General features: G+C 41.0%; 1 protein-coding gene across 5 annotated transcripts in view; it reads right to left on the reverse strand.

Moving 5' to 3' along the window:
- Wdr33 (WD repeat domain 33) overlaps nt 1-26,983 on the reverse strand; it is a 109,478-nt gene that overhangs the window by 22,649 nt on the left and 59,846 nt on the right. For all 5 annotated transcript variants that reach the window (XM_028762807.1, XM_028762804.1, XM_028762805.1 and 2 more), the window contains exons 8-11: nt 4,469-4,595; nt 2,480-2,634; nt 2,311-2,389; nt 822-932 (exon numbers count right to left, since the gene is read on the reverse strand). In XM_028762807.1, coding sequence (XP_028618640.1) covers nt 822-932; nt 2,311-2,389; nt 2,480-2,634; nt 4,469-4,595 — 472 coding nt within the window. The remainder of the gene's footprint in view (nt 1-821; nt 933-2,310; nt 2,390-2,479; nt 2,635-4,468; nt 4,596-26,983) is intronic.

Consider the following 26,983-nt stretch of genomic DNA (forward strand, 5'->3'; position numbering starts at 1 on the left):
GTGTTCATAGCCTTGCCTTACTTTCAAATCCCCCTCTCTGCCTCATGATTACAGTTGAGGATGTAACCTGTAAGCTTCCTGCTCCTGCCATCATGTCTACCACTTGCTGCCATGGCTCTGCCTTGTCATGATGGACTCCTGTCCCTCTGGAACGGTAATCTAAAATAAACTGTCTTCTTTAAGTTACCTTCAGTCATTGTTTGTCATTAGTTAATTAATTAATATTCTATCTCAGTGTCTCAGTGAAATTCTCTCACTAGTAACTCTGAAATCCAGAAAAGCATGGAATGAAATACCTCATGCCCTCAAAATAAACTCTATTCCAAATAGATAGCTTCAGTGTCAATGACACAAACCTAAACACACCCAGGAAGAAACAACTGCACATGAAGAACCGCTTCCATTAGACTGGTCTATAAACGTGTCTATGGGGCATTCTCTCGATTCTTAACTGATGTAAGAGGACCCAGCCCATGGTGGGTAGTATCATCCTCAGGTAGATGGGCCTGAGCTATATATTAAAAGAAGCTTTACTTTGTTGACAAAGATGCCCAAAGAATACTAGAGTAAAATGACAGCCCCTTCAACAAACAGGGCAGGGAAACCTAGATATCTGCATCAGAAGAGATGGGCAAGGAAGCAGAGGAAGGTAAAAACAAAGATTACTCACATGGAAGGAAGAATGATTAAGAAGCCCCCACATTATTGTCTCCCATAAAAATGTTTCAAAATATAAACCAATACATGTGCAAAGTGGATACATATACTATTGATTCCCTGAGTAGAGACGGCTCCTGCTGTTTTCAGCAGGACCTCCTTACCTGGTATGGTCATTTGAGCCTGAGCAGAGAATATGTCCCAGAGGATGCCAAGCCAAACTCCAGATCATCCCTTCGTGGGCCATTTCCATCCCACCTACCTCCTTCTCTACCCTGCAACAGCACAAGCAAAATAAACACAAACAAAACTGTTGAACCAAAATTACCAAGAGAACAACAGAAACGAAAAACAAAGCAAAGAACACCAAAGGAAACAAAACAAAAGATATTCTCTTCTTAAAAAAAGAGCTCTCGACATCGTTTACTTTGAATCTGGTCAGCATCATGTGTTAACATTAGTTTTTCCTGAGTAGATTCTTTCAGTCAACCATAAAAGAATCATAGAATAAAATGCTTTGTAAATTATTTCGCCGGGCGGTGGTGGCACACACCTTTAATCCCAGCACTCGGCAGGCAGAGGCAAGTGGATTTCTGAGTTCGAGGCCAGCCTGGTCTACAGAGTGAGTTCCAGGACAGCCAGGGCTACACAGAGAAACCTTGTCTCAAAAAAAAAAAAAAAAAAAAAATTCAACTATAGAATCTATTTTATTCTCCCATAACGATTTATATCTAAAACACAAGCACTATCCTTTCTACTCAAGCTTGATTTACAAAATTGAAAACTGCAGGGCAGTCTCAGAAATGGACACATCTGCACACAGAAAAACACAAAATTTGATCACACTCATACACATTTGATAATTCTTCACAAAATATACTCCTCTTGTAGTCACCACAGCACTGTGACAGTTAAAGCCTATGACTTAGAGGTCAACTCAAAACAGGTTTTTATTTAATTTATTAGTATGTGTATGTTGTATGAATCTGCATACATGATGTGTGTGTGTGTGTGTGTGTGTGTGTGTGTGTGAGAGTGAGGTGGGTAGGTGTGGAATTTGTGTCTGTTGTATGTGTATGTGATATGTGTATAATTTGTGTATGTGTGATGTATGTTCATGATGTGTTTGTGGTGTGTGATGTGTGTCTGTGCGGTGTGTGTCTGATGTGTGGTATGTATCTGATGTGTGTTGTATGTGTGTGTGTCTGTGTGTGTGTGTGTGTGTGCTCACATGCATGCTCCAGCAGGAGCCCACCTGGTACATAGGTGGAAGTCTCAGGAGTGAGATCTCTCCTTCTGCCACAGGTCCTCAACTGAACTCAGGTCCTCAGGCCGCATAGCAAGTTCTTTTACCTGCTAAGCCACCTCACTAGCCCAAGATCATTTATCTTCATCTGAGTTTCTTAGTCTCCACTCTGCCATGAATGCCCTGTCTTCACACTTGGGGCTCAAGGCACATGCAATGGCCATGTGCAGCTGCTTCTAACAAACTCTGGTAGAGTCAGGCTTCAAAACACCAGTCCCCAGCCACCAAAATTTCCCTAGCTGAGGTGCTAAGAACAAGAGAGCCAAGACAACTTCTGCTGCCACACCATGTCGGAACTTGTGTAGACAAGTTTACATTATCTTTTTCCCACAGTAAATGGTACATACCCAACATGCCAGAATAACAAAGAGCCATCAGATCCTCCACTGGCAAAAAGTCCTTCGTGAACAGGATGCCAGGCTACCGCTGTAAAACAAAAACCCAGAGGAAGATGAAGCGGTTCCAGTGTGAGACACTGCAGGTGAGGGTTCCCAAAACACATGTAATGCCACTGACCTGTGGCTTCCTTCTTGTGACCTCGGAACACTTGAAGCTCTTCTTTCAGGTTTCGGATATCAAAAAGCTTACAGAGGTGGTCCCGAGACGCTGTGAGGAGCCAGTTGCCGTTGAGGTTTAATTTTACTTCCATCACTGTGTTTTTATGGGCGTGACTGGAAAAAAGCACCAAGGGTGAAACATGTCAGCATGCAAAGCAAGCATCACTTAATAATATGGATGGTCCTTTTCGTTGAAAGCTCATGGGTGAAGATGGCGAGAGGTGTGGCCTGGTGTAATAAAGAATGTGACTAAAACAGAACCACATTCAACAGTGTCAATGCCAGGCATGGCAGTGCACATCTTTAATCTCAGCAAGAGAAGCAGAGGCAAGGCAGAGCTGGTCTACAAAGTTCGAGTTCATGGCTAGGCTGATCTACAAAGTTTCCTGAACAGCCAGCACTAGACATACAGAAAACCTGTCTCAAGAAGAAAAAGAAGGAAGGAAGGAAGGGAGGGAAGAAGGGAGGGAGGGAGGGAGGGAGGGAGGGAGGGAAGACAGAAAAAGAAGGGGGAAACCTGAAAAATAAATAAAATAAAACCACCCCTGTTGATGACAGAAATAAAGCCCAGCATCTAAACACAGCTCTCAAAATCCAGCTAAAAGAGCAACGGGACCAGCCGGGCAATGGTGGCGCACACCTTTAATCCCAGCACTTGGGAGGCAGAGGCAGGCGGATTTCTGAGTTCGAGGCCAGCCTGGTCTACAGAGTGAGTTCTAGGACAGCCAGGGCTATAAGAGAAACCCTGTCTCGAAAAACCAAAAAAAAAAAAAAAAAAGAAAAAAGAGCAACAGGAGTCTGCTGGACAGAAAAGTTCATCTAGAAACAGGGGAAGTACTTACAATGTACAAACTGATAAGTTCATCAGATTTCAAAAATTCAATGACGTTTGTCTCATTGAGACAAAGTATAGAAGCAGGAACAAGTTTAGTTTTTGTGAGGGTTAACTTGACTACAGGCAATGCTTTGTCCAGGGCTTGCATACTGCTTATATCAAAGGGTTCACAAGGTACTGTGTGGCAGGCAGCCTTGCTTTAAGGAATTTGAGCTATGGATGTTTCATTTCCAATGAGGGTTAGGATAGAGCTCCTGTGTGCCCCAAAAGAACACAGCCATGTAGGTGGAAATAATGCCAAGTTATGTCAAGAAAAAACATAGTTACATAAGTAAGCATGTCTCCTTGAGGTGAGAAGGGAGAAGGAGGGGAGGGACAGGAAGGCAGGTATAGACAGGGATAGGAAGAGGAGGAAGGGAGAGGGAGGGGAGGGACAGGAAGGCAGGTATAGATAGGGATAGGAAGAGGAGGAAGGGAGAGGGAGGGGAGGGACAGGAAGGCAGGTATAGATAGGGATAGGAAGAGGAGAGGGAGAGGGAGAAAGGGAGAGGGAGAGGGGAGAGAGAAGGGAGAGAGAAGGGAGAGGCGAAGAGATGATAAAGGAGAGGGACAAGAGAAAGTGGGGGGAGAGGAGAGGAAAAGGAAAGAGGGAGAGAGGGGTGAGTATGGAAGAGAAGTAGAAGAGAGGAGAGAGACAAGACAGGGGAGGGGAAGGAGGGGGGGTGAGGGAAAGGGGAGGAGGAAGAGGAGGAGAGAAATCTCTGTATGTAGCTGAAAGTAAGCTAGGGAAAGCGGAGCGGTGACTAGTTAGAAGCAGAGATACTAAAGGTGCCAAGGGGTATTCTGAGGACACGGAGATAGCAGGAAGAACCCCTTCATCGTCCTGCACCCCTACAGGATAACCCAGTAAAACTTAAGTAGCAGAACAAATATAATCTGCTTTTATTAGAAATTTAGAGAAAAGTCAGACTTAAAACATCCAAAGATTGAGGTCCACCTATGTCCAAAGCACATTTTTTTTTTCAAGGAAACAGAAAAGCTGAGCAAGCTCCAGGTTAAGTACCGCAGGCTGCCTTTGGTCCTTAGGACCACAGAGGGCTTCCTACCACTTACAGTGTTGCAAGACTCTGCCCAGTCTTGGGATCCCAGAACTTGATTGGCTGCTGGCTATCTTTACTTCCTGAAACGACTAACCCTTTGGTTGGATGCCAGTCTACACACTTCACATCAGCACCATGACCTGTTGGGAAACAAGTCAGAACAAGAACCTCATTGGTCACGCGCTGCAAGTGGGGCTCCATTCTAAATGACAAAGCCAGGAAAACTTAGTTGTTGATTTGTTCTTGTGTTTGAAAGGGTCTGAGCAGGTTCTGTCTGGAAGTCTGCTGGACCCAGGGACAGCTCTCCTCCGATGCTGCTACATGCAGGGCACTGAGAGCATACCGCTCACCTACCTGAGTCATAAAATCAGTCCAGGCTTTACGGAAGGTGCACTCTGTAGGCTTTTTAAACTTTTAAAGCTATCCCTCATTGATTTAGTTCTAAGACTCAACACTTACTGTTTACTTCAGTATTCCTTCTGCAGGATAGTATGTACAGATCAAATGTCCAGGCTTAGGCACTATAGATTTCTAAGCAGGAAGACAGGAACAGCAGTCTAGTTCTTTTGTTGTTGTTTACTGAAGTATTGGAAATGGCTGACTGATTCACAAATTATTAAAACTCACAAATGTGAAAAATCAGAATGAACAAAGCACTGTTTATGGTTTTGGGAAGGGCAGGAATTGATGGTACAGGGTATCTTACAGGGTAAATACACTAGGTAGGTGATGTGAAGACTTCTCAAACAGCACCCTCCTTCACCTGAAGCAAACCCAGCTCTTAGAAATTTCATGTGAGAAGGGAAAAGGAGGAATGAACAAAGATGAGGAGGGATGAGGAAGAAGGAAGAGAGGGTACCAGACACCAGAAGTGATCTACACTCGCTCAGAAGGCAAAAGACGTAGATGCCTTGTATAGCATATGGGTCAGCTCTTCTCAGACCAGAGGCAGCCTGGGAGGGATGTACCAAGATCCTGTGACCTCACAATCAAGTATCATATAGTATGTTCAAAAGGATTCCTCCTTTTGTTTCAGTTTGTTTGTATATGTCCCTAAAAAGGGTTCAAATATATTCCAAAATGACTGCCACACAGCCCAGTATTCAAAGTCATCTAATCCTATAGAGGCTTCAATGGCGGGATTACAGTGTCCACAATACAACTTTATCTCTTGTGTATATCAATCTGCACCATCTGCACTGTAAAAGGCACACATGAACGTCCTAAGTGGCATGTGCACAGCGAGGTAGAAGACAGACACACCGTGCTGACAGGTGATGCTTTCTCCTACACATGCTGTTGTTTCTCTTATTCTCTAACAATGAACACACTTTATAACTGAGGCATGACAGGAAAGGAAGCTCTGCAGTTATACTTTGAATCTTAAGAAAAAGAAGCAGGAACCAGTGGGTTAAGATCCTTGGCACTAAGGATCCCTGGAACTCACATGGCAGAAAGAAACAATTCCCACAACTTGTCTTCCAATTTCCACACATGCACCATGTACACCACACACTTTCTCAACAGAGACACACAAAATAATTAAAACTATAATGGTGGAAGCACAGACATTAGGAGCTTAGGGCCAGCCTCAGCTACACAAGTTAGAAGACATCCTGTGCTAAATGAGACCCTGTCTAAAAACCACTGGGTTAGGGACAAGTGCTGTGGTAGGATAAACCTTTAATCCCAGGCAGAAGCAGGGTAGCTTCCTCTAGAAAAAGAGGCTATCAAACAAACAAATAAACAAAAACAAAACAGGGTTGGGGGGATGGCTTCTTGCTTACGCAAGAATGCCCAAGTTCAAATCCCCAGCACCCACAAACAGGCAAGGGCAGCGGTGTGAACTGTAACGCCAACACAGGAGTAGAAAATCGATCCTGGAAGACTGACTGCCCAGCTATCTAGCCAGAAGGGTGAGATCCAGGTTCAATGAGGGACCCTGTCTCAAAAAAATACAATGGTAAGGCCGACAAAGGCCAGTGTCAGCCTCTAACCTCGACATGTGCACACACAGCAAGTGTGCCCCAGAGATGAGCACACCACCCACACACACACACTCAGAAACAGGGATCAGGCATGATGAAACCAGATGATTCTCCTAACCTACCTGATGAGACTACCAAAAGCATGCTCAGGGAATGTAAAATCTAGGGGCCATTTGCATCTAAAAATATTACATATAGCCATGTATATGCATGGATTTTAACCAATCATATAAGATCAGTACATGTTCTTAACCATTGAGCCATAATCACCCAAGGCTTTGTTGTTAATTTAAAAACAAAAAATAAAAACAACATCATTTACGAGACTCACCTAAGCAAAAAAACTCATCATGTACTGAGTCATCATCTATACTAAAGAAATTAAACAGATTCTATAGCCCAATGTAGCCCTGAAGGTCTCACTGGAAAATTCAGAAAGCCAGCCCCAGAGGCTCTGCTGGCCCTCCTGCTTCCACCTCCTACTGTTGGGGCTATGGCGTGACCACCACACTCAAGCTTACCCAGTGCTTGGTGGGTAAATGAACATGTTGCAGCAGCTTAGGTCCAGCCCCGGGAGCCATGGTAGCAAGCACTATTCTAGGTTGGTTTCTTACTAAATGGGGAGCCAGGCCTTTAATCCCAGCACTCAGGAGGCACAGGCAGACGATCTTTGTGAGTTCCCAGCCAGCCTGGTCTACATAGTGAGTTCCAGGTTAGCCAGAGCTATGTAGAGAGAAGATAACCCTGCAACAAACAAACAACAAATATATCGAGTTGGGGAAAAAAAAAAGCTACATGGAAAAAAGAGCAAAAAGATTTGCCTCCCTGATCAGTTCTATATGCATGAAGACATCTGAATGGAGCCCAGCAGACAGGAACTAGAATGAGAAGATGCAATTCATCCTTCAGCCTTTGTATGACATTTGAGGTAATTACATGTAATTACCTGCTTTCTTTACTGTTTTTATTTTTTGAATTAAAACTTTTTTAGAGTGCATTTATGTGTGTTATTTATGTGTTGATGCACACCTGTGTGCTGGTGTTCTAGGCTGTGTGTAAGGGTGTGGAGGACAGAGGTTGTCATCCCAGCTGCCTCTATCACTCTGCTCCTCTTTGTTTCTTGCTTTTGAAATGGGGTCTCTCACTGATCTTGCCCCCTCAACTACTCTAGTAGGCAATGACTGAGTCCCCAGGAACTGTGTGCCTCTGAGCACTACAGTGCTAGAGTTACAGGGGCATGGCCCCACACCCAGTTTTTCCCACACTCAGTCTTCACACTTGTACAGCTTTACCCTCTGAGCCAGCTTCCCAGCCCAACTATACTTAGAACACAGATCAACCAGGGCTAGAGAGATGGCTCAGCATTTAAGAACACTGGTGATTAGAATAAAGGACTATTGATATAAATAAGATGTATATTTTTAAATTACAGTAGAGTATATCTGAATAAAGATTTTTAGACCAAAAAAAAAGCTGGGCGGTGGTGGCGCACACCTTTAATCCCAGCACTTGGGAGGCAGAGGCAGGCGGATTTCTGAGTTCGAGGCCAGCCTGATATACAGAGTGAGTTCCAGGACAGCCAGGGCTACACAGAGAAACCCTGTCTCGAAAAACCTAAAAAAAAAAAAAAGCAAAGCACTGGCTGTCCTGTTCTTCGAGAGGACCTGGATTGAATTCTCAGTAACCACATGGTTGATGACAATATTCTATAGCCAGTTCCAGGAGATCCAATGCCCAATGGCCTCTTCTGTTCTTCATGGGCATCAGACATGAATGTGACACATAAACATGCAGGCAAAACATAAAGGCACATAAATAATAACTTTAAAAATAAGACTTTACTCAAGAAAGCATGAACTAACATTTGTAGCCTACACAGCTGGGGTGGGGCACAAACAGTAGAGAATAGAAACAAGGCCACACGTGGTGGCAAGTATGCCGGTAATCCCACCTGCAAGCCCAGCACTCTGAAGGCTGAAGCGGGAGGATCTTGAGTTCAAAATGAGTCTGGGTTACATATTGAGTTTGAGAAAACAAAATTAAACAAAAAACCATAAACATGCTCAAAAACACATAAAGCATGTATAAATAGAATACACACTGAGCTAGGCTCGGTAGTACAGCACTTGGTGGTCAGGAAGGACACATAAACATACCCCATATAGTCACACACAGATACCCAAGAATCCGATACTGCCTCTGAGGTAAGTTTGGAAACAAGACTTTTCATTAGGAAAATTGAATTACCTCTAACCCAAATACCCAAGATCTAATTGCTTATGTACCAGCATATCACAAGGACCAAATTCCATATTAGGAAAGCTGGTTTTGTGTACAAAATTACTAAAAAATACTATATACAATTACTACCATATTATATGTGGGAAAACTTTATGCTTAGATGATTTGGTTACTAGCCTTGTGATTACCCATTTTATATATATATATATTTTTGTAAATCTCCAATATTGAGAAAAAATTCCATTTGAAAAGCCTACTAACTTTACTAAGTAATATGGATCACCTCTGGAAAATAGATATGACATCTTTATAAGGACCATATACTATTTTTATATACTTTTTAAAAATCTATGTGTACGTATGTGTGTGTGGATGTCATTATGTATCCAGATGCAAGAGGAAGTTAGAAGAGGGTATCAGATGTCCTGGAGCTGGAGTCAAAGGTTGCCCAATATAGATGCTGAGAACACAGGATGGTCTGAAGAGCAACATGTGTTCTTAACCACTCAGCTATCTCTCTTGCCTTGCCATTTATTGTGTACACACCCACACCCATACATATACACACACAAGATTTTGAGACAGAGTCTCTCTGTGTAGCCCTGGCTGTTCTAAATTTACTCTGTAGACCTCAGAGATCCACCTGCTTCTGTCTCTCAAGTGTTAGATGAGATTAAAGGTGTGTGCTATTTTTAAACAAACGAAAAGGGGAGCTGAGGGGAGGTAAGAAAAATAAACTAGGCTCGCTGAGATATTTTTTACTTAAGTGTTTCAATATGCTGCCCATGCCAAGTCCCCTCCCTCAGCCTACGTCCTGCTTCAGGGCTGGTCTGCATGCCTACTCCCACTTCCTTCTTCAGGAGAAAAAGAAGGTGGTAACTTTCTAGTTCATGATAAATGGAATAACTTAGCAGTAAAAGGGTGCCTGCCCCCAAGCCTGATGATGTGGAACCCACACAGTAGAATAAAAGAACTTACTTCTGCAAACTGTCATGTTCTCTCCACATACATGCACGCATGCACACTCTCACTCATGTGTACACACACACACACACACACACAGTATGTGACGTGAAAAACAGCACCAGAAGACTACCACGGATTTATCCTACGAAAATAATTTAAGATGATTTATTAAAATTTGAAGTACAGCCATGCATAGCAGCACATGTCTGAAGTCCTAGCTGTTTGGAAGGCTGAAGCAGAACCATTTGAGTACAGAAATTCAAAGTCAGTGTAATTCTGACTCAAAAAAGGAGTTCCCTCCTCCCCCCAGAGAAAAACACTTTTTCCATTTTGACGATGGTATCAAAAGTACTGTTCATAGCAGCAAACACTGAACACAAATTTTTGAAGTAGAATTGTAAGACTTGCCTAGTTCCCTAATTAATAAAATATATTACCCCCAAAATAAAAGATTTTAGAAACAAAGAAAAAGGCTCATGAAGACAAGCTAGGGAGCAGACATGGACGAGAAGGTGAAAGTGCTTGTCTGCCGTGCAAGCCGGATGACCTGAGTTAACTTCTCAGAACACATGGGAGAGCGAAGAGGACCAGCTACCAAAAGCTGTCCTATGGCCTCCATCCACCTTGTGGCACATTAAAGCCTACACTCACACAAGCACATCACACACAGTGATAAGGCAAATGAGACAACACTCATAAACTACAAATGCTATGGGGTAACTCTAGGAGTGAACCTGGTTTTACACAAATGTAGATACAGACTCAGGAGGCAAAGGCAGGTGGAGGATCTCTGTGAGTTCGAGGCCAGCTTGACCTACATTTTAGGACTGTCAAAGCTATGACGAGAGATCAAGATAAATAAACAAACAACAAATAAGAAAAAAAAACTTATATTGGTAGAGTGAAAACAAGTTAAAGGTACTCCAGTCGTGTTTCCTGTAGTGTGACACTGGGGTTCTAGAAATAAATGACGCATGGTAAATTGTATGCACAATTTTCTTGGTATGATGTCAATATAAGAAGAAACTGTGTGGTAGCTCATACCCGTTATCCCAGAACTTGAGTGGCTGAGGCAAAAGAACAGTTAGAAAACAGTTTAAGACTTAGAGAGAGAAGGTCTCCAAGAGGGTCGGGGTAAAAGAAAGAAAGGTGTATCCTACTTAGTCTAAAAACATTTAGTAGTGAATAGTGCTTTTAGAACTAACAACTACTTGATATTGAGAAGCTCTTTTAAAAGTGGCATTAAAACTCTTTTTTGAAAGGTGAAAACACTGGACAATAATAAGCCTGCCCTGAAGACACTTAAGGGCCACCACAGGTGTGCAGTAGGTACAAGCCTTACATCCAGAGTTCTATCCTCAGACCTCATGTGCTGGAAGACAGGGACCAAGTCCCACAAGTTATCCTTTGGCCGGCACACACACAATTGTTTTTAAAGATCTATCAGTGGTGAATTGTGACCCTATAGGACCAATAAAAGTTTCCAAGTAGAATGTCACAGACACAGTAAGTACTTCAGGGGATGACAGACCTTTGAAGAAGCCAGGCGTGAGGTTTCTGAGTCTGGAATGACTAGAAAAAGTATTTATTCATTTTATTCAGACATGAATAAAATTTTACTGGACATGGAAGGTATGCAGGCAGGCCAGAGGTGCAAGTGGAAAATTTTAAAATATACACTGTTTGTAAGTTTCTGTGTGGAATTTCCTGTAAATACTTAAGAGCTTAACCTATATGGTCTAATACAGTAGCTGCTGGTCACACTCAGCTATTTAAAATGGTTTAAGTGTTAGAACACTATACACACACGCATACGCACACTCCCACCTGCCCCTGCCCCACACCACTAAGACCTTATGTTGAAACTTTTATATTGCTTTTTTCTCTCTCAAAACAATTTGAGATAACATCTAAAAAATGAAAAGAATGGATTCTTCTAATTTTCTAATTTATTGATTCTAAAGGCTTGGGTCTTATTCTAAAAACCAGCCAGGCATGATGGCATACCCATTTAATCCCAGCACTCAGGAGACAGGCAGGCAGATCTCTGTTAGTTTAGAGCCAGCCTGGTCTACAAAGCCAGAGTTTCAAGAGTTGGAGTTGTTACACAGAGAAACATTGTCTCAAAAAACAATAATAACAATAATAATAATAGAAACAAAGAAACACGGCAACAATTAGCTAATCCCACCAAAGTAGCTCCAAATTAGGCAGGGCTGTGTGGAGGCTAGATCTAGAGGATGGATGAAGACTCACTATCACTTCTAAGCTAAGACAGTTGACTGTTTATTTTCTTGGGGGACCACAATTACTTAAAGAACTAGCTTCTTTTAAAAGACAAGTGACTCTGCTTTGTAGTTTGTCCTGTGAGGCTGTGTTCAAAAATGTTCACCCAATTGTTTACTTTTAGAAAGCAGCTGTACTTATTCTACTCGGTTGTTCTTCAAATAGCCACTTATTTTCTCTTCAATTAGTCAATAGTTCAAAGTAAGGTTTGCGGTCAGACTGTGCTACATAGGGAGGCACTGTGCATGCAGCCAACATGTATCTAGACTCCTGCCGTGGTACTTAGCCTCTGGAATAATGTGACCACCATATAAGATACGGAATAAACTTTGAAGCAATGTATTTGTAGGACTATATAACCTCAGACATTTCCAAGAAATTAATACTTTGAATTCAAAAAGATTTCTAGATCAAACTTTAAAAACTGAGGTCCTTTAGTACTCTCAAAGAGCCTCTGATCATTTACAGTTCATCTGATCATGACTAGCACTTTGAGTTCAAAACGTTTCCTTGCTAAACTGTGGGGTGGGGGTGGGGGGAGTATACCCACACACCCAGCAGTTTTAGACACCTTTCTCCCTAAGATGAAAAGATTCTTGAAACATGCTGTATAGCTATGGTGACAGAAAGATGCAGAACAAGCCGGGCGGTGGTGGTGCACGCCTTTAATCCCAGCACTTGGGAGGCAGAGGCAGGTGGATTTCTGAGTTCGAGGCCAGCCTGGTCTACAGAGTGAGTTCCAGGACAGCCAGGGCTACACAGAGAAACCCTGTCTCGAAAAACAAACAAAAAAAAAGATGCAGAACAATAATGTTCCTAAGGGCTAGAGAGATGGCTCAGTAGTTACAAGCCTTATACTGCTCTTGGAGAGTTCCATTTCCAGCACCCCTATCAGGTGACTCAAAAGTGCCTGTCATTTCAGCTGGAGGAGAGCTAACAACTTTGGCCTCCAGGGGAACATCCATGAAAACACAAGCATGAACACATGCAAACCTTTAGTATATAACTTTACTAATGAAAAGATGGTTCTTGGGCTTGCTTGGTAGATAAAAGTGTTTGCCTAGTATGAATAAAACCCTGGTTTCAGTCCTAAGCATGGCACAACATGTGGTGTGATCATGCACACCTGTGATCCCAGAACTCAGGAGGATAAGGATTTCATGGTCATCCTCAGTGAAGTTAAGGCTAACCTGGGCTAAAAGAAATCCTGCCCACCCCCAACTCCCAAAGAAAGATTGCTTTAAACGCTATTTTAGAGGGACAAACTCTAAGACAAACAGAATGTTTAAACTTTAGCTGAGTTGGTGAACAGATAGCCGAGCTTTTGCAGAAAGTGGAAACTTGCCAGTTTCCTAACCCAGAAGTGTGATGTGAAGACTTGAAGGCAGAATAGGACAGAAGTTGTCGTTGATACTTCCCTTCATAGAAGGTCCCTGGCTTCTATGAAGTTTATGATAACCTTTGTGACTGTGCACTTTCCCAGAGCCTCCTTCCTTTGTCCACAACCACACCAGATCATGGGGCCTGGCATCCCATATGGGTAAACAGCCTTGACTTAACACGGTATATATGACCCAAGGCTTGGTAAACAGTCCAAAAACCAATACATAATAAGTTTTATTTGAAGGTCAGAAGTAATGTCCATTTTCCCATTTTATTTTTCCTGGATCATGCCATTATATGAACAAATATTAAGAAGAATATACATGACTTACAAAAAACACCAGTTTTTCTAATACAGAGAGAAGCAAACAATGAATTCAAGTACCATTTTGTACAACAGTAACAGTTAAAGAACTGTTATTAAGAAAATGTGTTAAACATTAACAGCAAACTTAGGCTTACTGCCAGCTGTGGAAACATAAAATATAACATCAATTTAAGTGAAGGCAAAGCCCTGATCCACAGGCAAGACTCACACACGGATCAGAAGACCCAAGAACTGGGAAATTTATGGAGCGTGTGTGAACTGGTCAATGAGTATGGGGCTTCTTCAAAGTTTATCTCCCCATTTTATAAAATCATTATTGACATGATCTAACAAGACCGACAAGGAATGATTGTCATCAAAACCTAGAAAATTCTATCAGTAATAGACTATGCAGCATGGGTACTTTTCTAGGCAGTTTTCACAGTGTACTTTCCAAGCAGCGTCACAGACTCACAGCAATAAGGAAGCTTTTAAATGGACAGGTGTTTTCCCTGCATACCACAGAGCTTCCGTGCTGGCGACACAGACAGATGTGGGAGAATTTGGTCACAAAGTTTTTCTCAGTGTACTACCACCTTCACCACAAAACCAATTAGAGAAATGTGAAATAGTAGCTCAGGTCATGTTGCCTGATAGTGACATACCTAAATTCAGGAAAATAGACACATTTGGACAAGGAAAAGGAAGGCCCTTCAACCATTATCTGAAGTGTATATTTATTAAAAAAGAAATCAGAAATAGATATGCCAAAAATATAAAGACTTTTAATTAAACCTAAATACGAATACAGAACTATTCACCAAACCTGTAACAATTTCAAATGTATGGTGTTAAAAAGGCAGCCAGTTCACAAACTCCACCCAGTAGAGGTCTTCCCAGCTCCTACTTAAGTCACTCAGATAAGCAGATGAATTGGCTTCTATAGTTTTCTACTAACTGCATGGTTGCATGGAAAACTCCCAAAGGTGGACCTAAAAGAAACTGTTAAGCAGCTTAGAAAGTGAAGTTATGCATACAATTTATAAGCTAGTATCATGTAACTATTTATGTACTTCTAATATCAAAGTGAATTCTGTTGAGTATATAATAAATATTTGTCAGACAAAACCACACAGGCATAAATGTTTGCTAAAACTTAGATGTTAGAGTGCTGTTAGTTTTGTCTACAGTATGTGGAGAGAGTGTAAACAAAGGGCACAATTTGCACTTGAGCAGCGAAAAGCCTTGAAGATTTCTGAAAGGAGCCTGGTAAACAGGAAACTCTAAAATACTCTTCCAGAACAACTATACCTAAGATTGTTTAGAATGCTTGTCAGTCTCCAGTTATAACACAAGAAACAACTTTACTGTTTTAAAATATCTAAGTCATGCTTAAAAGCGATTTTGGAGAGTCTTCAAAGATTAAGAGGAAGAAAGTAACAACTCTTCAGTGTTTTGCTCTTCCTACTGCTTCCGTTAACACCAGGGTCAGAAGGCACTTCAGCCATGTGTTAAGGGATACTGTGCCACATGTATACAAGCCCTATGAAGTCATTTAGAAAAATGGTCTAGTGAAGTAGATGTGTGTGTGTGTGTGTGTGTACTTCAATAGTCAAATACCCCTAGTAAACATTTCCATAGATATTCATAACTAAAGCAGAATAGTCATTACTTAAAGTCATTATTTAAAAAGCTACAAAAATATAATCATTAAAGAAATATTTACAGGATTGATGGTGGGGGCATGCCCAACAGCCTGGGAAGTGACAGAATGATCAGTTCAAGGCCATCCTTTCGCTGCTCAAGTGCATCCTGCATATCTGGCTAGCTTGAGTTCAAAACAGGGTGGGGAGTGCACTACATTTTCACTTCCCAGCACGCAGGAGGCAGAGACAGGCAGATCTCTGAGTGAGAGGCCAACCTGATCCATAGAGACTTCCAAGCCAGTCATGGCAATGCATGTAAGACCCTGTCTCCAAAAAAGAAAAAAAGAAAGAAAGAGGGCAGAAGTCTGGCAGTAACAAGATCACCACAATGACCTGTAAGCCATGTATACAGCTTAATGTACTCAAGAAGGTAGGGTAGGAGCAGCACTTGAATTGAGAGTTTAAGGCCAGCCTGTGTAACATTTTCAGATATTCCTCTTAAAAATAAGGGAGCAGACAAGCGAAGTTGGATCTATGCTGCAATAATAATGTTTATTGGTACTGGTCACCAGTGGCAAGAATAAAACCTCTAATAAGGAAGAAAATGTACAAGAACAAAAGCAAAAGCTGATTAAGTAATACTCTGGTGCAAGTCTTCTTCCACAACCAAGGCTGAAGGTGAATTAGTTCATTTTCAGTTGATTAGACAATGACCAACTGAAGTCTATGTACCTACCCTAGCAGGGATTTCACTAACCTTGTGGTAATCATGGCATCAACTGTAGCTGAATGCGGAATGGTCCCTTTATCCAAAGAAATGAAAGAAGAGCAGTGACAAAATGTACCCACGAGGGAGCCAGGCCACATGAATCCCCAAACACTGCTGGGAGTTGGTATCTACCGCACAATCTCCTCCAGGTCGTGTAACTTCTTATTACTCTAAGGCTGTTCTAGTTTTGTGCACAAATGAGGATTCTGAGATGACATGTATTCCAACTGGATCTTGACAATTATCCTCATCTCTTACATGCAGAAATGAGAAAAACTTTGAATGAGAGATGATTATATACTAGGTAGATTCCATCATTTTAAATATATCTCAATAAACACTTTTTAAATCCATACTGATTAAATAACTGAATATATGTTTTGGGCTATAGTGGGATCTCCCAGGAATAGTACAGGTTTACTCTACTCAAGGAAACTAAGACATATAACTCCTTGATTGTTGAGTGGAAGCTGTGTACTACAAATCCCTTCTAAAGGTACAGTGAAGAAAAGGACATAACCAAGGGAAACATCAAGTCATATCAACAGTATGCATCCTTGATAATGAGACCAAAACACCACCTCTGGGCTTCTTCTCCAAAACAGAAATCTGCAGTCTAATCATGAAGAAAGTATCTAATGAATTCTAGCTGAGAGACAGGTGACAAAATATAATGAAATCATTCAGAAATACAGTGTCTAACACAGTGAGGAAAAATCCTAGAAAATTTGAGATGAAGAAAAACAGCTCTGAGCTGGGTGAAATGGTACACCCCTTTAACCCCAGCACTCTCAGGGCACACAGAGGCCCAGAGGCCAGCCTGATCTATAGAGTTCCAGGCTAGCCAAGGCACACAGTGAGACTTATCTTAGAAAACAACCAAAACAGCTTTCCATCTAGAATTCGAAAGCTAGTCAAAGCCTTATTATAAGAGAGATATGAAATAAAGTTCGCTGGGCGGTGGTAGCACACGCCTTTAATCCCAGCACTTGGGAGGCAGAGGATTTCTGAGTTCGAGGCCAGCATGGTCTACAGAGTGAGTTCCAGGACAGCCAGGGCTACACAGAGAAACCCTGTCTAGGGAAAAAAACAAAAAACAAAAAACAAAACAAACAAACAAAAGAAAGTTCATGGGAATTTTTAAAACTTTGTTTCTTTTTCTCTCCCTGCACCATAGACTAGGCTAGGTTTGACACCAGAATAATCCTGCCTCGGCCTCACATGTGCTAGTATAACAGGTTTGAACTTGTTCTTTATCAAAGAAAAAAAAACAGAAATAATTTTTTTTTTTTTTTTATTAAAAGCCTAGTATGGCCCAGGTGTGGGTGCACACACCTTAAGGACAACACTTGGGAGGCAAGGCTGGCAGATCTCTTGTGAGTTCCAGGCCAGCCAGGGCTACACAGTGAGACCTGTCTAGAAACAAATCAAACCTCACGGAGTTAGAATGTAGCTCAGTGGCAAATTACTTACCAACCAGATGAGGCCATGGGTTCAATTTCCAATACCACAAAGCAAGACAAAAATGATTCTTAATCAAACAGATTGCTTTATTCTGTCCTCCTCTGAGTAGTGTCAAGAGTGAACTCTGGGAATCTGAGTACAAACTACAGTAATTCCTTGAACAGGAAAAGAGTGACCGTTGGGCACACACACTTGTAGTACCAGTATTCAAAGAACTAAGGCAAGAGAAAGAAGTATGAGAAAAAAGCCTGGACTACAGAGACCCTGTCTGAATTAAGGGAACTGGGGCTAGACAAATGGCAGTTAAGAACACTTGATGGATGACACTAGAAAGGACCCGAGTTCAATTCCCAGAACCCACATGGTGGCTTACAACCACACCTAACTCCAGTTTCAGGGGATCTATCACCCTCTTCTGACCTCCTCCAGAACCAGGCATGAACCTAGCACACATACATAACACATATTTATACACATAAAGTTTCAAAAAAAACTTTAATAAATAAAGAAACTAACTTTAAAAGGTAAAATTGTGGACTGTATCAATGGCTCACCAGTTAAGAGCACTCATTACTTTTCCAGAGGACCTGAGTTTGTTTCCCAAAGCCCACATGATAGCTCACAACCGTCTGTAACTCCAGTCTGGGGAAATCTGATGGCTTCTTCCTCCCTCAGGTACCAGGCACAGGCATGGTACACAAACAAACATGCAAGCAAAACACTTATACAAGTAAAAATAATATATAAATAAAACTTTTAGAATTAGTTTTGTATGAAAAAGAACACATAAAATAATTTGGAGTCAAGAATACTACATTTTCATATAGTTTAATTGCAGTAGGTACTTTTGTTCAGTACTCAACCCTATACAATATAGGTAATAGTCAAAAACTTTAAAAAAAAAAATTAGAGCAACTGTGCCTGTAGCTCTGATGTCACTGTACTACCTACTTCCTTGTACAGTTTAGTGAGCATTTAGCACCTAATACTGACATGTGTAAGATGGAGATCACTAGTCAAATACTAGATTATTTCAGACATTAAATACACAAAACACTTAGCATCATGCCTGGGATATATACTGAATACTTAACAAATCAGAGCTTTAGTTTTGATCCAATCTATCCTGGAGGAGCTCACTGTGGGGATATTCCAACAGACCTAGTTACTCAAGAGCTGTTGCCACTGAGAAGAGCACAAGCCAAAAAGGGCTTAAGGGCCTTTTCCCAAAATAAGTCCTTTCATTTTCACTATTAAAATGATCCCTAAAAAAAATATAAAAGGACACTAGTACTAATTCTCAATATCTCAGCTTGTACAAGTTTCTGGTTTGGTCCACAACACACTCTTGAATGGACATGGAAATGCAAACACATGCACACAACCAAGAATACAAACAATATGTTTTACTATAGATTCCAGTAGATTAAAATGTCATCTCTAATAATAAAAATACACCAATCCCTTCCTTTTCATTTAAGTTGTGAATGTTTGCTGGTTTTCTTTACATCACTTTCTATATTTTAAAGTATGGTATGATATTTTGTGGAATATATGAAAAATAATAATAGGCTTAACTCATGAATCTTTAATTGGTCACTTACCTCTAAATCCTCCAATGTTATGGACAACCTTAAACCTAACTATATGATTTAGGGGTGGGGCACAGCTCAGTGGTGGAGTATCTGCCACCTAGCAAGTATGAGCAACCCAGATTTAAGTCTACATGCACTTAATTTTTTTATTACTTTCAATTATGTGTATAGGATATGTATATTTGCATGTAGGGGACTGTGGAGGGCACAGACAGGAGAAGATGGTAGGATTCTCCTGGAGCTAAGGTGAGTGGAGTGTAAGTCCACTGATGAGGGCACACTGGGAAATGAACACGGGTCCTCAGGAAGAGTGGTATGTGGTCTTACCTCTGAGCCAACTCTATAGCCTCACACTTACATTTTTAAGAAGTGACTTTAAAAAAAAAATGGAGAATTAAGCTGGTCATGGTGGTATATACCTGTAGTCCCAGCTTCTTGAAAGGCTGAGATAGGAGGATCACTTGAGTCCAAGGAGTTCTGTGCTGCAGTACACTATGTTGATCAGGTATCAGCCCTAAACTTGGACGCAATATGATGACAACCCAAGAGTGAAGGGCCACCAAGTTGCCTAAGGAAAGGTGAACCAGCCCAGGTCAGAAACAAAAAGGTCAAGAAATAAAGAAATAAGCCAGATGTGCTGATATATGCTTTTAATCCCAGCACCCTGAAAGCTGACAGATCTCTGTGAGTTCAAAGTCAGCCTGGTCTACAGAGTTCCAGGATAGCAAGAGCTACTTTATAAGACCCTGCCTTCAAAAACAGCAACAAATTCAAACAACATCAAAAGTCATAAAAAGTAGGGAGAATACTTGGCAGATAACTAGAAATCTATTGCAAGGAAGTCTCAAATATGAAAAAGTTTATGATAAAGTCTTGGCATGGAATCATGATCTCAATGTAAATTGAACTAACAGTGGACATAAGTAATATCCTCAATTACAGTCAAAGGTCAGCAGATGATTCAGTGGAAAATAGCACAAGCCTCTAAGCCTGACAATCTGAGTTCAGACACATGGCTGACAAACAAAGCCAACTCCTCCAAGTTATTCTCAGACCTTCACTAGCATTCACACGGATGGATGGATGGATGGATGGATGGATGGATGGATGGATGGATAGATGTAAACACAAGTAAAACTGTAGTAAAGGCTCTATGTGTAGTGGCAGTTCAATAACAAGGATTGGGGCACAATACAGAAAAAGGTAATTGTACCCAAGAATAGAATAAACTAAAGCACTTCCATATCAGTCAAAACAAGCTACTACTCAGATATATGGCCAAAAATTGCTACAAATTTGATAAAACTTAAGCACAAAAACTAAGACCAAGTGGCTCTAAGAGTAATAAATGTGAATATTGGAAGTAGCCAAACAACGTATGCTTCAATGGCTATCCAAGAGTTTCAAGAGTCCTGGGTTTCTTCAACAAGGAAGTAACAAAAAACCTGGCAGAGAAGAACAATGAAACAAATCACTAAAAAAAAAATGAAGTCCAGAAGACAGTAGAAAGTAGGAAGGCATTCCTGACAAAGAGCCATGTACTTGTAAAGATCACCAGATGTGCTGAATATCAGACTCAACATCTGTCTGTGAAGATTCTCATAAGCTTTAGAGACATGGAAACAAAGAAAAAAATATTCAAATGGAAAAGACTATAAATTAAGGAGTCCAAGAAAGCCGAAGTTTAGAGTATTTTCACCTAAAAACAGAAAAGTAGTAACTAAAACTACCCAGGAAGGCTGGAGATGCTCTAGTGGTGAAGGGACCTTGATGCTCTTTCAGGACTAGAGTTCAGTTCCTGTGCCCATGTTGCTGGCAGTTCACAACCACCTGTGACTGTAGCTCCAAGAGATCTACTGCCCTCTTCTGGCCTCCAAGGCATACACACATAAAAAAAACAAAGTGTGTGCAAGTGCTGGAAGATGCCAACCAGCTCTATATAATAAGCACTAAGCCAGCGAGGACTATATAGTAAGACTCTGTCTCAAAACTTTACAGCCAGGCAGTGGTGGCACACACCTTTAATCCCAGCACTTGGGAGGCAGAGGCAGACGGATTTCTGAGTTCGAGGCCAGCCTGGTCTAGAGAGTGAGTTCCAGGACAGCCAGGACTACACAGAGAAACCCTGTCTCAAAAAACAACAAACAAACGAAAGAGGACAACATAAGAGACAAAAAACAAGAGGCTCTAACTATAACTAGCATTGACTTCTCGTCAGTAAAACTGATAAAGATAACAGAGGCCTTTCAATTCTGGAAGGAAGTTTGGCATAAGTGACAAAGGCCAGTAAGTCTTTGAAGCCAGCATTGAGAAGGCAGAGGCAGGCAGAACTGGATCTCTGTGAATTGGAGGCCCACATGGTCTGCATAGACAGCTGGAGGCCAGCCATGGTTACATAATGGGACTATCTTAACAAACACAAAAACATTGTATTAAATTCTCAAAGAATTCAAAGATTAAAAAGTGAATTTAAAAATTTCTGAGGGAAAAGCTCTTTAGACTCTACACCCTACTAGACACATGGCTCAGCAGTTAAGAGCACTGACTGCTCTTTCAGATAAACTAGGTTTAATTCTCAGCACCCAAATAGTGGCTCATAATGTCTAAGTCCAGCTCCAGCAGATCTAGCACCTTCTTCTGACCTCCTTAGGCACCAGGCACCCATGTGGCACACAGGTACACAAGCAGGCAAAACAGTCATGTACATTAAAATAAAAAATAACTAAAATAAAATGTTTTATTTAAAGTAAGATAAAATGTATTTGTTCAAAATGCAAAACTATGTAAACTTCGAGGCTGGAGAGAGGAGTCAGCAGTTAAGAGCACAGGCTGCTCTTACAAGAGCCTGAACCCGTGCCTGGGCATCCACTTGGCAGCTTAAAGAAGTCCTTAACTCCAGGGGATCCAATGCCCTCTTCTGGCTTCCACAGGCACCAGGAACACACACAGTGTACTTTCATACACACAGACAAAACACTCATACACATAAAATAAAACAATCTTAACAAAACTATAAAATTTGCAGATAAAAAGTCTTAGTAACACTTAGAAAAACAAATAGAACAACTAAATGTAACCTAATTATGACATTCTCAATAGCTCATAAAATGAAATAAGGAACTCATGCGACAGCAAGAATGTGGGTAAAGGCACTTAGTGTGCAAATTTAACAACCTCAGTTTGATACCTGGAGCCCATTGGAAAGAAAGAACCAAACTTCCAAGAGCTGCCTTTTGATCTCAACACATCACCATGACACACACACACATTTATATACACACAAAACAATAAACATTTAAAAAAATAATGCAAGTTTAACTTAGCTTGATATTCAATGGGCAGAAGAGCTTCCAGCTGACACAGCAATATGATTCCTAAGGTCTAATTACAGCACTTTGTTCTTTAACTAATAGTATCAGGCTTAGTAGAAATGTTGTTTCTTTGTTTCCAGTCCTTAGAATTTGGGTGTGTGTGTGGGGGGGTGCTGTCATGTGTGGCAGGCATTTGTGTTCCTGCATGTGGAGGCCAGGCTATCCTCAGCTGTTGTTCCTCAGATGGTACATTCCTTCCCCCCCCCCTTTAAAAAAAGAAAAGGGGACAGGGTCTCTCAATGACCTAGAACTCACTGAGTAGGCTAGGTTGCTGGCCAGGAAGACTGATCTGTCTTCTCCTCTAAAGAAAACCATTATGTGTGGTTTTATTTTTTTGTTTTTTTAGGAGAAGGGTTTTGTGTTGCTTTGTTTTGCTTTTGTCTTTAATGTGAGTTTAGGGGCCTGAACTCAGGTCCTCAAGCTTATATATAGCAAGTGCTTCCACAACTGATCTGTCTCTCCAGCCCCACATATTAAGGTTTAAAAAAAGAAAAAGAAGAAAAATTATTAAATATCTTTTATAATATAAAAAAACTAAACGTAGGAAAGTAAAAGAAAAAATTAGGAGGAACAGATTTCCTTCATAAAGCTAATCATCAACAGAGACAGACTCCCTAAAATCAAGGGCCAAAAACCTTAGACATAAGAACATATAAAGCAGAGGCAGGCAGAAAGTATGAGGCCAGCCTAGACTAGAGTGAGTTCCAGGTCAGGCAGGGCTACACAAAGAAACCCTTTGTCTAGAGGCTGAGGCAGGGGTAAGATCACGGAATGCTCAGGAGCTAGAGGCTGAGGCAGGGGTAAGATCACGGAATGCTCAGGAGCTAGAGGCTGAGGTAGGGGTAAGATCACGGAATGCTCAGGAGCTAGAGGCTGAGGCAGGGGTAAGATCACGGAATGCTCAGGAGCTAGAGGCTGAGGTAGGGGTAAGATCACTGAATGCTCAGGAGCTAGAGGCTGAGGTAGGGGTAAGATCACTGAATGCTCAGCTAGAGGCTGAGGTAGGGGTAAGATCACTCAACTGCTCACCTTTCAGAACAGGAAAATAATTTTTTTTTAATCTTCAGACAGACTATGCCAGAAGATAAAAAGTATGTTATTTGACATTTGAATAACCACAGAGTTTTAAAATAAAAACTATCTTTGGAGCTCTCTAAAAAAGATTGAAATAGAACCACATTCCAAACTCCTTAAATGGTCAGAAAGAGTTAGTACCTTGTATTACTTTTGTAATTTAAAATTTTAAAGTTAAAAATCTGAACGTAGTGCTAGAGATGATGGTTCAACAGTTGAGAGCTGACTGTTTCTAAGGAGGATCTGAATTTGGTTCCCACAAAGCAGTTTCAAAGCTCCAGGGGCTCCTGGCGGGTGGGGAGTGTAAGGGCATGGTAGCCACATGCTACAAATGATCCCTATCTACACTCCAAGGACACACATGCACAAAACTAATTCTTCTAAAAACTGGAATATGGAGGAGCAGGAAAATGGTTTAAAACACTTGATCTTCTTGCAGAGGACCTTGGTTTGGTTCCAAGCTCCCACAGAGTAGCTTACAAACATTCTTTAACTAGCTTCTAGGGGATCTGGGAGATCCAGTGGCCCACAACAGCACATACACACATGCAGGCAAAAAACTCATATACATAAAAATAAGGTATTCCAGTTAAATAAGAAGATTACCTAAAAGAACTTTCTTAAATACTATTAATGGTAAAGCAGAGGCAGGCAGATCTGAAGACAATTTATCTTCACAAGGTGTAATTACACATTCTCTGATGTTACAAATTTAAAAGTTAAATTTCCATGAATAGATACAAATATAAAAGTACAAAGAAACTTAGAATGAACCTTTGTCTTGGTGAAACCATGCTCGGTAGAGCATGTGTATAATGGAAGAGACGTGCGCTCCAGGTCGCCATGGTCTGTGTCGCACACCAGCCACTTGACCAAGTGAACTCTTCCCTTCTTCCAGTCCTTTGCTGCTTCCCCCATAAACACAAAACGAAAACCCTGTGTCCTAACAAAATACAAGGATTTTGTTTTAACTCCAGAACTTGTAACTGAGGCAGGAGTTTCATGAGTTCAAGGAAAGTAGGAATGGGGGGTGGGGAGTGTAAGGGCATGGTACCCATATGCTACAAAATGTTACAAAGCAGTCAAAGACTGAGAAGTAACAATAGAGAAAGATGAGCGAGAAGACAGCCTACAGACAGGAAAGCAAAGATCACTTGAGTAATATAATATAAACTCCTTTCTGGGGTAATTTTTTGAAAACTTTTTTTTAAAATATTTATAAAGGAATTCTAGAAGATATACAACAAGGTCAGGCATGTTGATGGCAATCCCAGCATTCTGGGTACAAAGGCTGGGTAAACAGAAGTTCTGGGTCATCCTCCACTACCTATCAAGTTTGAGGCCAGCCTCAACTATGTAATATTCTTGTTTCAAATAGAAGAAAAGGAGTTAGGAGACAACAGAACAAACTATTAACAAAATGGCCATTACTTTGGGAATGACATTTTACTATTTTACTTCCAGTTTAAATTTTCAACAAATTCTCACTACTTTTTAAAAAGTAAAAATTTTCAGGAAAAATCACATCTGCATTAATTAACCCACCCAATTCTTTCCTAGCTCTCCACCCTTTACTTCTCAAATACCAGTGGTGTTTGAATGGATCTTACATCTGTCCAATTCTAACTTTCATTGGATGCACAAAACAATCTATTTGTTACTGTGCATGACTGAAGGGAAGAAAATGCACCTTATGTTGGTTGCACTTGGCCTTCTACTGGGTTCCTCAGGAAATGGAAATGCTCATAAAAACCAAATTACAAGTGAGATTCCAAATAGGTCAGTCATCTCTGCCCTTATTGTCATCCACTGTGAATTTCCCAACCTTCCAGGAGAAGACTTGCCAACACCACCACAGTAGATCCATTTCACCAGGTAGAACGAAAACTTTGTATACCATATACCTAACAGGTTCCAGCAGTATGCTTGGTTCCTCAGTGTGTATCTATATAACCAGAGATTATACATCTTTTATGAGGTAAGCACATAGAAATCACATGATCCATGTTCCCCAGTGAGGAAATGCTCATTAGTCAGGTTTGTGCAACAGGGAGACATCTCGTTGGGGACCTGTATGATGTCAGGATGTATACCAGTGTGGTTCCCATTTCTGGATTGAATTTAGCATCAGTCATCAGAAGAAACGTAGAACCAGAGTAATAGCAGTGTAGGAGCACAAAGGCCTCTCAACCTCTTCTTAAGTAAGAAATGTTTCTTCAAGTTTGGAGAGATGATTCAGTGGTTAAGAGCACTAACTGAACTTACAAGGGACTCACGTTTAGTTACTAGCATGCACGTAAGGCAGCTCACAACAGCCTGGAACTCCAGATCCAGGAGATCCAGTGGCCTCTGTTGGTACCTGCATGCACATGACATAACTCCTGTAGGCACACACACATACACAAACTTTGAAAAAAGATGCTTTTTCCCCTATTGCACAGTCTTAGGAACACCAGTAATAAAAGAAAAAACTCAAAGGGTGATGGGAAACAGGTTGGAAGGCAACATTAGTCGAGTTCATTCTCATAGTGGAGGGTCTGGTTGCTCTGTCTTATTGAACCAGGAACTCACTGTGTAGCCAGTGTGGCCTAGAGTTCATTATGTAGCCCTAGTTGGCATCAAACTCATAGCAGTCTTCCTATCCTAGCCTACCAAGTGCTAGAGTTTGAGGCATGCACCTCAGCCACCACACCAATTTGACACTAATTAAAATGACTATTAAAAATGTTCAAATTAGGAGTCAAAAATGTGAGAAAAGTATTTTCCACGTGAATCTGACAAACTGAGTTAGACCTCTGGATCCTTAAGTGGAAGGAGAGACTCGACTTCCAAAAATATGTCCACTAACTAATGTGTCCCAATTCTCAGTACTCATCCACACAAACACACACATGCTGATCATTTCTTCTAGTATTCAAAGAAAGGTATAGCAATAAAGCTTCATTGGTAGAATGCTTGCCTGGCACTCATGAAAGCTACATTCAGTTCCCACCACTGCATAAACTGCAAGTTCAGAAGCATTCTGATACATACTGAGTTTGAGGGAGCCTGAGATACATAAAATCCTGTCTTTAAAATAAAGTTCAAAATCAACAACTCTTATTTCAGGATACTATAAACCTACTAAAACATACCAATGGAATGAAAATTCTGCTATAAATCTATATAGTAAAACTCAGTATATCTCAATAAACAAGAATTTATTCACCTAGAACTTTAAAAAGTAGCTAATGGGTCAAGAAAGACTAAAAAACCATGTATTCAAAGGCCAAACAAAAGGCCCAGTATGGTAGTACTTACCCATAATGCCACTATTTGAGAAGTAGAAGCAGAAGAACCACCTATACAAGGGCAGCCTGAACTATACTGTGGGACTCAGTCTCCCAAACACCCAAACACACACACACACACACACACACACACACACACACACACACA

The sequence above is a fragment of the Grammomys surdaster genome, unplaced genomic scaffold (assembly GCF_004785775.1).
Source record: "Grammomys surdaster isolate TR1022 unplaced genomic scaffold, NIH_TR_1.0 135, whole genome shotgun sequence".
Lineage (NCBI taxonomy): Eukaryota > Metazoa > Chordata > Mammalia > Rodentia > Muridae > Grammomys > Grammomys surdaster.